Source organism: Tamandua tetradactyla, chromosome 11 (genome assembly GCF_023851605.1).
Source record: "Tamandua tetradactyla isolate mTamTet1 chromosome 11, mTamTet1.pri, whole genome shotgun sequence".
NCBI classification, from domain to species: domain Eukaryota; kingdom Metazoa; phylum Chordata; class Mammalia; order Pilosa; family Myrmecophagidae; genus Tamandua; species Tamandua tetradactyla.
The window spans coordinates 88,835,256-88,846,486 of NC_135337.1; the positions used below are offsets into that span (position 1 = coordinate 88,835,256).

The 11,231-nt window shown below is 63.8% G+C and overlaps 2 protein-coding genes across 6 annotated transcripts in view; one reads left to right on the forward strand and one right to left on the reverse strand.

The window, feature by feature from the left end:
- Positions 1–1,942, forward strand: part of RFX1 (regulatory factor X1) — a 29,498-nt gene extending 27,556 nt beyond the window's left edge. For 3 of the 4 annotated variants that reach the window (XM_077121615.1, XM_077121613.1, XM_077121614.1), the window contains 5 exons: positions 772–921; positions 1,029–1,237; positions 1,360–1,513; positions 1,607–1,652; positions 1,773–1,942. In XM_077121615.1, coding sequence (XP_076977730.1) covers positions 772–921; positions 1,029–1,237; positions 1,360–1,513; positions 1,607–1,652; positions 1,773–1,942 — 729 coding nt within the window. Of the gene's footprint in view, positions 1–33; positions 667–771; positions 922–1,028; positions 1,238–1,359; positions 1,514–1,606; positions 1,653–1,772 lie in introns of those variants that run through there. The other variant, XM_077121616.1, reaches the window with a different exon arrangement.
- Positions 1,943–3,065: 1,123 nt separating this feature from the next.
- On the reverse strand, positions 3,066–10,802 carry DCAF15 (DDB1 and CUL4 associated factor 15). Of its 2 annotated transcripts, none has more exons than XM_077121630.1 (13): positions 10,644–10,802; positions 8,955–9,052; positions 8,725–8,860; positions 7,889–7,995; positions 7,663–7,802; positions 7,386–7,556; positions 4,796–5,230; positions 4,611–4,702; positions 4,402–4,530; positions 4,231–4,316; positions 3,961–4,065; positions 3,755–3,870; positions 3,066–3,509 (listed from the first exon to the last, which is right to left on the reverse strand). In XM_077121630.1, exons 1-13 carry the CDS (start codon positions 10,773–10,775, stop codon positions 3,454–3,456), a joined length of 1,803 nt encoding a protein of 600 aa, XP_076977745.1. In that variant the 5' UTR covers positions 10,776–10,802; the 3' UTR covers positions 3,066–3,453. The 2 variants fall into 2 exon arrangements, with proteins under 2 accessions (XP_076977745.1, XP_076977746.1); XM_077121631.1 differs by having other exon boundaries at positions 7,705–7,802; positions 10,644–10,801.
- Positions 10,803–11,231: the final 429 nt, after the last annotated feature.

Consider the following 11,231-nt stretch of genomic DNA (forward strand, 5'->3'; position numbering starts at 1 on the left):
AACCCAAGGCAGGTTTGCAATCATTTTTTTCAGATGGCCTCTACAGAAAGGGCTTTTAGGTGTTCACAGCTAGCAAGAAAAAGGGCTTCTGAAAGGAAACTGGGTAGTGGCCCTAACAGCGCAGCACTGGCCGCTGAGACTGAGCCATCCGATGCGACGCGTTCGCTCTTGGGCAGAAAAGTTTTGTGTTTCCTCGCCTTGAAATGCTGAAAAGAACAACAAAAAAAGGCCTGCCAAACTGAATGGAAGTCTGCAGAACCTTCCACTGCGGCTGTGCTCGTGGGGCGTGGGTGGGGGCGCCCTCCATTCAGTGTATTTAGGGGCCTCTGCTGGGTGCCCAGCGTCCTTTCCCTGTGGGTCAGCAGCCAACAAAGCAGCCCCGATCCCTGCCCTCCTAGAGCTGCTATCTCAGGGTGCTGTGGAAACTGAACGGAGCAGAAGTTTTTAAAGCCGTGCTTGCCTTTTTCTGGGCAGTGCCGGTCGTTTTTTAGCATGTCTTTAATTTAGAGAAGAATCTGGAGGTCAGAACCGCATTAATTGGTGTTGTGACGCACACTGGTCTCCCCACTGAAGCCTCCAGTGGAGAGTATTCTGCTGTTTTTAGGATAAAGGAACCAAGGCGCGCACGCGCAGGACTGTATGTGTGTGTGTGTGTGTGTGTGTGTGTGTGTGTGTGTCTAGTTCCACAGTCAGGGGAGAAGCCGAGGCGCGCGGGGGGGCGGGGCCCACGGGGGTAGGTCCCGCGGAAACCACAAGCCCTGGGTCCCGCAGGTGGCGGCGGCCGGTGCCTTTGCGCAGACGCTGCGGCGCTACACGTCGCTCAACCACCTGGCTCAGGCGGCGCGTGCGGTGCTGCAAAACACCGCGCAGATCAACCAGATGCTGAGCGACCTCAATCGCGTGGACTTCGCCAACGTGCAGGTGGGCGCGGGCGGGCCGGGGCAGGTGGCGGGGTGGGGGGCGTGCTGAGCCGGGGCGAGGGGCAGGGGGCTGAGCCGCCGGCACCCGGTTCGCCCTCCCTTGCTCAGGAGCAGGCGTCGTGGGTGTGTCGCTGCGAGGACCGCGTAGTGCAGCGGCTGGAGCAGGACTTTAAGGTGACGCTGCAGCAGCAGAACTCTCTGGAGCAGTGGGCCGCCTGGCTGGACGGCGTCGTGAGCCAGGTGCTGAAGCCGTACCAGGGCAGCGCCGGCTTTCCCAAGGCCGCCAAGCTCTTCCTGCTCAAGTGGTCCTTCTACAGGTGCGCGCCGGGGGCCGGGCCGTGGCGGGCAAGGGCCGGAGGGCCGGGCCGTGGCGGGCCGTGGCGGGCAAGGGCCCGAGGGCCGGGCCGGGCCTGACGGGCCTCCCCCTCGCCGCCCCCAGCTCCATGGTGATCCGGGACCTGACCCTGCGCAGCGCCGCCAGCTTCGGCTCCTTCCACCTTATCCGGTTGCTGTACGACGAGTACATGTACTATTTGATCGAGCACCGCGTGGCGCAGGCCAAGGGCGAGACCCCGATTGCTGTCATGGGCGAGGTGCGCAGGGCGCTGGGGGCGCAGCAGGGACGCAGCAGGGTGGGGCGGTGGGGCTCTCACGCCTTTCCTTTCACTCTCTCTCCCTCCCTCCAGTTCGCCAACCTAGCCACCTCGTTGAACCCCCTGGACCCGGACAAAGGTAGGTGGGGGTGTCCCGGGGGCGGCGGGTGGGGTCCGGGGTGGAGGCGGCGTGGGCGGGAGCGGGTGGAGGGGGGCGCAGGCTCCCGGCGCTGAGCTGGCCCTGCCCTGTGTGCCCCAGATGAGGAGGAGGAAGAGGAGGAGGAGAGTGAAGACGAGCTGCCGCAGGACATCTCGCTGGCGGCCGGCAGCGAGTCGCCTGCGCTGGGCCCCGAGGCCCTGGAGCCGCCGGCCAAGCTGGCGCGGAGCGACACGCGTGGCCTCTTCGTGCAGGCGCTGCCCTCCAGTTAAGCCCGCGGCCGCCCCCGCCCCGCCCGCCCCCGCCAACCCCCTCCATGCCAGGGTCCCCCACCGCGCCTCTGGCTTCGCTGTCAGCGCCCTCGCCTGGGCCAGGGCGTCGGGGGGGCGGCCCTCGGAGCCTGGGCAGGCACAATCACAGGGCCGGGCTGAGCCGCCGCTGCAAACTCTGCCACAAAAGATGTGCCTTAAGGAACCCGCCGCCGTGCTGCCTCCCGTGCCCGGGCCTGCCCACCCACCACCCCAGGGGACAGGCCCACAGGCCCCCCACCCCGGCGGAACCGTTAACTTATTCAGCTCGCTGGCTTTGCACAGCCTGTCCTGGGCCCAGCTCTGCGCCCCAGGCGGGTGCAGGTAGCCATCACCCGGGGCCTCCCCCCACTCGCCGCCCTGGGATCCCCTCCCAAAGCCCCACTGCTGCCCCCTTCTTGGTATAAGTGCAATTAAAGCCGTGGGTGTCTCGTCTGCTCCGGAGTTGGGCCCCTGTCTGGCCCCCAAGCCCGAAGTGGGGCGCTGCCCAGCCATGGGGAGGGTAGGAGGGGGCCTGGCCCACAGCGTCCAAAGAAGGGCAGTGACCTGGGTGTGCTGCCAGCTGGGACCTAAAGGCCCTGTGCCCTCCCCGCCACCGGTGTGTAATGGGCCCTCCCCTGCGTCCTCCCCGGGGACTGTGCTTTCCCTCCGTGCAGTGCACCCCCCACTCCCAACCACGTCACTATTGTGCGATTTGTGAGCGCCGCCCGAGCGGAGTCGGTAACTTGTTGGGTTTTTTTCCAACCATCATGGCCTTATCTGTTCCGGTTTTCTCAGTGTTTTCAACCCATGAGATAGATGTTTATGGGAAAAAAAAAATGAAAAAGCTGACCTATTGTATAAAAATCACTATTTTGTGTGCTCCGCGTGCTACAGCTTCGGGACCCACCCCGCCCGCTCCCTCGGGGCCTCCCTCTCCCGGCGGTGAACGTGTCCACGCGTGTGATAGTCTAGTGTGCCGAGCTGTTTTCTACCTTTTTGTAGTCTTTCTTAAAACAATAAATTCCTCTGTGTTATTTGGCTACTGCTGACTTGGTGGGACTTGGTGGGGGCCTTGGGGCTAGGCACTGAGCAGCAGTCACAAGAGTTCAGGGAGGTTCGGAAATAAAACTTTTATTACATGAAGAGGAAACAGAGGGAGTCTGGGCCGTGAGGCTTCCCGCCATCAGGTGGGGGAGGCTGGGGGCATCAGGGCCTGGGAAGGGGTCCATTCAGCCTCCATGAGGGCTGCAGAAAGGGGCCCGTGCCCAACGCAGGTGGAGGCGGGGGCTCCCCCCTACCTTCCCAACTTAAATAGGCATAAATAAGAAGTGTCCAGACTCTCAGGCCACCAGGGGCTGCCCCTGCCCCAGCCCCTTCCTGTGGCCTAGCGCTAGTGCCGGCCATGGTGGCTGTCGGCCGGTGGAGGCCAGCCTGGGCAGGCGGCAGCTCCGGGCCAGGGAGGTAGTTAGAGGCAGATGAGGGCAGCCGGGCCCTCACAGCACGATCCACGTGTACCTCTCACTATCCGCCAGGACCTTCAGGGAGCACCCTGTGGGGAGGGCAGGGGTATGGGGCCATAAGGCACAGCAGGAGGAGCCGGAAGGTTCCAGGAGGCAGGGCCCTCCTCCAGCCACCCAAATCCAGGCTGCTCAACCAAGGAGCCGTGGCATGGGGGCCCAGGTCCCACATGCAGCTGAAATCCGCCTGCACCAGTGGGCCAGCACCTGCTGCAGGTATGGCTGTCAGCCAGCGGGGGGACCCCAGTCCCCACCACCACAGCCTGCGCAAGCCCACCTTTGTGCAGTGCCTCATTGGTCATCCTGTTGACGTAGCGGCCGCTGCTCTCGGGCACCAGCCACTTCATCACCATGTCCACGCAGCTCTTGCGGTAGGAGCTCCAGACACTGCCGCTGCGGGGCCAGGAGGCGGGAGCCACATGCCGCGTGAGCAGGTAGGTGGCTCTCCCACCCCAGCCATGTGCCCACCAGGCCCTGCCTCACCTGGTCTGCCCTTTGACCTCAGTAAGGTCACCCACGCTGACAGTCACGAACATGCCTGTGTTGAGGTCCCAGGCTACCTTGAGGCTGGTGTGGTGGGTCTTTGGTCTGCAGGGGACAGAGGAGAGGGCATGGGACCACCGGCTTTCAGGAGCAATGACAGAGCAGTGGGTCCAGGGCTGGGGCAAAGGGAGACATCTGCCCACCCCCACAGCGCACACAGAAGGGCTGTGTCCCTCCTGGGCGAGGGGCCGGGGGTCCCTGTGCACCCACCGTAGCTGGCCCTCCTCGGTGGGGGACGGGAAGGCCAGGAGCAGCAGGCCAATGTTGATGAGGACTTGGTTGGTCTCCGGGCAGACCTGGGTGGGGGAGATGGAAACAGCCAAACTGAGGGTGACCCCTGAGTGGGGAGGCCCCGGGTTCCTGCCCCAGCCCCGGGCCCACCTCCAGGATGACGATGTCATAGTCACTGAAGGAGCAGAACTGGTGGCCCCAGGTGGCGTCGTGGCGGATGACCTCGTTGATGACATATTCGAAATCCAGTGTGAGCTGCTCCACCGTCAGGTACTGGCCCTGGGGATGGGAGAAGAGCAGGATGGCACCCACCCCCACCCCCGGGGCGGACCCTGGCCCACCCACTGCCCTGCACGGACCTGGACAGCTGCCCGCTCCCGCATGGGCCGCAGGTTGCGGCCACGGAGGTCAGTCACCACGAAAGGCAGGGAGATCTTGTCGTCCTCGAACCCTGAGGAGGAAGGGGCAGCAGGGGCAGCAGGGGAGGCGGGCCCGCAGGCTGCTGCCCCCTCCCCGCAGCCCTGCCTGCTGGGCACCTCCTTACCATCCTCCGGCTCCGTCCCTTCGCCGGACTCCAGCACGTAATGCAGCTTGGTGTAGTTGACATAGCCGGGCTCGGGGGCGGGCGCCTCTGCGCTGGGGGGGCCCTCCCGGGCCACTGCCTCCCCACCTGGCGTGAGGGGCTCGGAGGGCGGCCGGCAGCGGCTGCCTGATGGCCCCGGGCAGGGAGACGGCCGGGCCTCCTCAGAGGTCGCTCCCTTGGCCTCCTTGGCTCGGCGGAAGATGTCGGCCACAAACTCCTTGGCTTTGGCGATGGCAGGCGAGGGCTCTGGGGTCCCTGGGGTCCGGGTGGGGGCTGCCTCAGGGCAGGGGCTAGGGAGGGCTGGGGCCACCTCTGGGTTCTGGGGCCCAGGGGGGCTGGGGGGGACTGGGCAGGGGGTGGTGTGGTCATAGAGGATTTGACAGAAGCCGCTGTCACCTAGAAAACAGAAAGTGATGGTGGGGGTGATGGCTAAACAAACTCAAAGTCCAGAAGGTTCCCCTGACCTCCCTTCACCACTCCAAAGGGCTCAGAAATGCACCTGGGAGAGAAACTTCTAGAAGGCTCATTACACTGAGCTATCAGACTGAAACACCCAAGAGGGAAGACCTTTACACACCACACACGTGACCCCACAAGCACGCTCACCCCCAGTCCCGTCCACTCTCATTCATTCAAACCCTATTAGAGCAGTGAGCAACACACCCACCCCACTGCCTCTCGGAGCCACTAGTCTACAGGGGTGACAGCAAAGGGGCTCCATAACTGGTGGGCACACAGGAACTGACACACACAGCCCCCACCCGCCCCAAGGGTGAGAACCACATTCACTTCTAGGAACCGGAACCCCCTCTGGGGTGTGGGGTGGAGTCAACCTACAATACCCCAACACTGTCCCCTGAGCAGCCCGGGGGCTGGGTCCCGTGCACACATAGCCTCCGCCTGCATGGCTGCCTTCAACCCCCAACGAGCAGCCCTTGGAGGGACCCAGGACCCTGATGAGCAGCCCTAAGGGCAGTGGGTGAGACCATGACCCATGGGTCAGAGCAGCAGAGACTGGGCTCAGAGAGGAACTACCCAAGGCCACCCCTTGAGACTGTGCATCTGGGGTCCCGTCCCCCATAGTGGAGGCACTTCCGGGAGTGGAGGTGGAGAGGTGAACACCCTGTGCCAGGAAGGGGGCAAACATCAAGTCCCCGGCCTGGCTGGGCATAGCCAGCTGAGTCCATCTGACGTGAGCCCAGTGCCCTTCCAGCCATCACCCTGTGGCTCTAGAGCAGCAGCAGGGGCCCTGCCTTGGCAAGGACAACACCTGGCCCCCAGAGGCCCAGCCAGCTGGGGAGAGGAGCTGGGGTACCCCATTGCTGTCTGCTCGTCCATGGGCTCATATACATATCTAATTCTCTCTTCAATACATGCTCACCCCGCCCCCCAACAACAACAGTTTTAACGTATTTAAAGGGCATCTTTTTATTCACCTGGGTTTTTAGGAAAGTGTAATGTATTTGTAATTTATAAATAAATGGAATATTTTTACATTTGCATGATATCTCTGAACTGCAGGAGGCTGCTCAGGCAGGGATCACCGGGCCTGGGGCTCCTGGGTGCACCCACCATGTCCTACCCAGCCCCTGGACCCTGGGGAAACATCGGGCAGCCTCCTACTCTGCGCCAAAGCCTCGGAGTGCCCCCCCATAAAGGCTGAACTGGGTCCCCCAAACCAATATGTTCAAACCGCTGGTCCCGTGAACAGGACCCTATCTGGAAATGGGGTTCACTAAGCTGAGGCCACGATGGATCAGGGTGGGTCTGAGATCTAGTGCGGCCAAAGGTCCTTATAAGTGGGAAACTGGACACTGGCACAGAGAAGGAGCAGCCAAGGGACCATGGAGGTAGGCCTCAGAGCGTGGCACCTGCAAGCCGAGGCACACCAGGGCCTGCCGGCAGCCACCAGCAGTGGTCTCCCTGGGAAAGGTGAGGAAGGGTCCCGCACCCCTACCCGCCCCCCGATTTCAGAAGGAGCATGGCCTTGCCTACACCTTGATTTCAGACTTCTGTCCTCCAGAACCAGAAGAAAATAAACTGCTGTAGTTCTAGCCTCTGAATCTGAGGTACTCTGTTACGGCAGCCGCAGGAAACTGAGACACCCCCCCTTAGGGACCGGGTGACAATCTCCCTGGGAGAGACCTGGTCACATCAACTGCCACGTGTCAAGGTGTGCCTCTCTGACAAGTGACGGCTGTCATTTTCAGTTGTTCCCCAGGTCATCAAAGACGTAAGCGGCTGCTGTCTGTCCACAAACCCCTCCCTGAAATTTTAACGTGTGTTTCTTTTTAAGAGCCGTGGGGCTGCGCGGTCCACTGGGGGAGGGGCCGCTGGCCACGCGCAGCTATCTAAATTTTAACTGAAGTCAAATAAACTCAAAGGCTTAGTTCCTCAGTCGTACGGGCCACCTCTCAAGAGCACCAGGGCCGTGCTGGACAAGGTGGACGAGGCACACCCCCGCCGGCCAGGGGTCCTGGTGCGGCCCAGTGGGATGTCCCAGCATGCCCCGCTCCAGAGTCTCAGTCTCCCCATCGCGCAGAGCCCCTACCTGCCGCGTGCACGGACACGGCACAGGCCACCAAGGAGTAGCTGGTGTTGAGCAGCACCACCTGGTCCTTCTTGAGCTGGAAGGCGGGCTGGAAGGTGGGGAAGGGGTAGACCACCTGGTACTTGGTGTGCAGCATGAAGCCATGCTGCAGGCACTGGGCGCTCGGGTCCCCTGCAGTGACACACAGGGCCACACGTTGACTCGTGGGTTCTGCGGGGGGGAGGTGGGCAGGGGAGCGGGGGGGGGGGGGGGGCGAGCCCAGGAGCCCTGCCCTCACCTGGGTGGGCCCGGCCGGCCTGGCGGCAGGCGGCGCACCGACCTGGCGGCGGAGCGGCCACGGTGCTAATGTAGATGTCGCGGTGGTTCTCGTCGCTCATCAGGACCATGTTGGTAGGCATGCCGCTGGCTGAGCGGGTGCTGCAGGGAGGCCGGGACCCCTCAGCAGCCCGGCCCATGCCTGGGGACCCGCGGCTCGGACCCCCCCCCCAACCCCCGCCTCTCACTTGAAGCCGAAGACGATGACCTTAGAGGCATCGCTGGGCCACTCGCACACAGTCAGGTACAGGTCGCTGTAGATCTCCTCGTCCTGGAAGAGCCGCACCTGCCGGACCTGAGCGGGGCTTGGGGTCAGCTCCCAGCAGGCGCAGGACCTGGGGGGCAGGGGTGGAGGCAGAGAGGGAGGGGCCGGCCCCGGATGGGGACGGCTGGCAGGCAGGTCCCTGACGTGCTTCTCATGCTGGGGGGCCCCCAAGCAGGCCTCCCCACCATCTATCAGCCTCGCCTGAGGAAGCTGGGAGACTCCACTTTCGGGGGGGGTGGGGGCAGACGGGGGCGCAGGATGATGGGTAGGGACCGTAGCGGCCGACAGGAGCCTGCCAATGCTGACGGGGACTCGGCTGAACACAGCCAGCCCCAGTTGGATCCACCCTGCCTGGGCTGGGGACCTCGGCCAACGCCTCCACCCCTCTGAGCTCATCTGTGAAGTGGGGTAACAGTACCCACCTCCTGGGGGGCTGCAGAGGTGGCAACGGGCAGGACCGCAGCCTGCCTGGTCATATGAAACAACGCCCCTCACCCCCCGAGTGACACCTACAGAGTTTTAGGAGCTTTACAAACTGAGTTAAACCAAACGAAACCGCTGCACTTCACCCGCTTTTCACCTATACAAAACGGCAATCTCATATAGTTCCACCAAATCCACACCATTTCTACAACCACCCCATCTGACAACGCCATGAGCTGGGGCTCGGAGGCAACACACCCCTAGGCCAGGGTCACGCTTCACCAGCCCCGAGCCCAGGCAGCCCGAGCTGGGGGCCCCCGGGTGGCCCGGCCCTACCAGCTTGAGCTTGCTGTGCACGTTGAATTCCCACCAGTACAGGTGGTAGATGTAGAAGGAGAAGTCGTCGTCCCCGCTGCTGCTGGTGTAGGACAGGACGTAGCGGCCGCACTTGGAGAAGCCCAGGAATATGTGTCTGTGGGGCGCAGGGGGTATAGGCAGGGGACTCAGGGCCTCACCTGGCCTGGAGCCCTCACTGGCCCCACCCAGAGCCCGCATCCCAGGCTCACCCTGCATAGAGGAAGTCCTCATCCACGATGTTCTTCAAGGAGACGCAGACCCTGGGCGGCAGCTTCCGGAAGAGGCGTGGGGAGAGCTGCCCGCTGATCTGAGGAAGGGGTGGCCAGGGCTGCTCAGGTACCACCATCCCACTCCTCCCACCCAGGGCAGCGCAGCACCCACAGGCCCATGCTGGGCCAGCCACGATGGCTAGGGGAGGCCCACGTTCCGGAATGCAGAAAGGCTGGGCCAGGTGGGCCGTGGCGGGGACACTGAAGCTAGGCAGGCTTTGCTGGAGCTGCCCCCTCCACTGGGGACTTGTCCACTCGGCCACCTCCAGCCTCCTCAGCCCCACAGCCCCTCCCGGCCAAGCCCGGGGGACCTGAGGTTCAGCACTGGAATCACATCCCCCAGGGAGGCTCTCCAGCCACCCCAGCCTCATCTGCCTTTCTGAAGCCTGTACCAGGGCACACTGAGCTTGGGAGTCCATGACCACCATGGAGGCTGGGGCAGGTCCTGACCCACACTCGCCTGCTCCCAACCCACTGACCTCCACCCAAGGGGCTCTGGCTTCAGGTGGGTGACCTAATTCTTACCCCGTCTTCTTGCCCCCAAAACTGCCAACCTAGTCCCTCTTCCCACATACTCCACCAACGAAGGATCTTGAGGGGCAGGCAGGCACATGCCGGGCAGTCTGATGGGGGAGGCAGCCCTGCCTTCAGGAGATTCCGGTCTGATCAGAGAGAGGCCTAGGGGTGGGGGCTTTCTGGCTGATGGGAGAAACAGCCCTGCCCTCCAGATGGTACTACGATGGAGGAAACAGCACTACTCAGGGAGCGCCCAGTCTGACGGAGGAAACGACCCTGTCAGGAGGCCTCAGCTGACACAGGAGCACAATCCCTGCCCAGGGAGCTTCCAACCTAAGGGTGGAGCCACCGTCCTGCCCAGAGAGTTCTCAGGCTGAGGGCGGAGACTGTCTCTGCCCCCGGAGCTTCCAGTCAAAAGTGGGGAGACACGGCCTTGCCCTCACACAGCTCCCAGCCTAATGGAGAAGGAGTGGGCTCTGTTCCCAGGGGCACGGCCCTGCCCCAACTGCTCCACCTTCCCAGCCTGATTGGGGAGAGAGCACCAGGCCTCAGGTAGCTCCCTCCCAGTCTGAAGGGGAAGACCCAGCTCTATCCAGGGAGCTCCCTCCCAACCAATGTGGGAGGGCAGATCCAGGTACTTTCATTCCCAGCTCCCCTGCGGTCCGAGCTGGGGCAGAGAGGGGAAGACCTGACTGAGGAAGGCCAAAGCTGAGGACTAGGAGCTCTGGAAAGGAGGTAGGGAGGTTCCATTACGGTGGGGCCAAGGAAATAGGGCTTTGAAAAACCCAGTCAGGCCGTGGATCCCCGCCCCCCTTCCTCCTTATTCCTGCTGTGGCCCCTCGCTCCAAATCCCCTCCCTGGACCCCAGCCCCGTCCATCCCAACCCCCCTCCTCGGAGCCTCGACCCCAGTCCCCTCCATCTATCCCAGGATTCCGCCCCAGCCCCCTCCATCCAAGCCCCCTCCCTGGGGCCCCGCCCCCAGCCCCCTCCACCCAAGCCCCCTCACCAGGGCCCCGCCCCCAGCCCCTCACCCCGCGAACGCCCTCGCTCCCCCCGCCTCTCTCGTCCCTCCTCCCACCCTCCGCGCGCTCCTCCCAGACTCCAGGACTCACCTTAACTCGCTCCAGCTGCTTGAGGACGTGTTCCCGCCGCCGACCCGCTGCCCGCTTCCCCCCGGCGGCCCCGGGGCCGCCGCCGCCGCTCCCGGCCCCGCTGTTCCGCTCCGATTTCGAGCTGGGCGCCATTTTCACCCCCTCCCTCCACTTCCGGAGCACCCGGCCCCTTGGCCCCACCCCCGCCGCCTCCTCATTGGCCGTTTCTCGGAGCTACGGCCCGCCGGTTGGGCGAAAGCCCGCACTCGGGGCCTCTTCCCGCTGCGCCTGTCCATCAAAGCCCTCTCGGCTCTTGATTGGTAGAAGCAGTACAGCCCCCGCGGCCCGTAAGCCGTATTCCTGCCTTCCTGCAAAGATGCAACCAATCAGAGGCCTCGGTGGCGTTCCTCGCCCTAATGACTTTGACCCGATAGGCGAAAAATCCCGTCCTTGTCGACGCATCACGCCCCCCGCGGCTGGTGGGTTTCCATGGAGACCGCAGGCTGGAGTCCGGGTCCGCGGGCGGGGCGATGGGAGCCGGAGGTCCTGGAGGGCTCGAATCCACCCGGGGGAGTGGAAGAGCCCTAGACCCACGAGCGTCCCTGGGCC

What these genes read in the sequence shown, in the direction of transcription:
- DCAF15 (XM_077121630.1), bottom strand. Translation starts at nt 10,775, where the DNA reads ATGGCGCCCAGCTCGAAATCGGAGCGGAACAGCGGGGCCGGGAGCGGC. An exon ending in ATGACATCGTCATCCTGGAG is followed by an intron (nt 4,317 to 4,401) that starts GTGGGCCCGGGG and finishes TCCCCCACCCAG; the next exon opens with GTCTGCCCGGAGACCAACCA. An exon ending in GAGGTCAAAGGGCAGACCAG is followed by an intron (nt 3,871 to 3,960) that starts GTGAGGCAGGGC and finishes CTGGCCCCGCAG; the next exon opens with CGGCAGTGTCTGGAGCTCCT.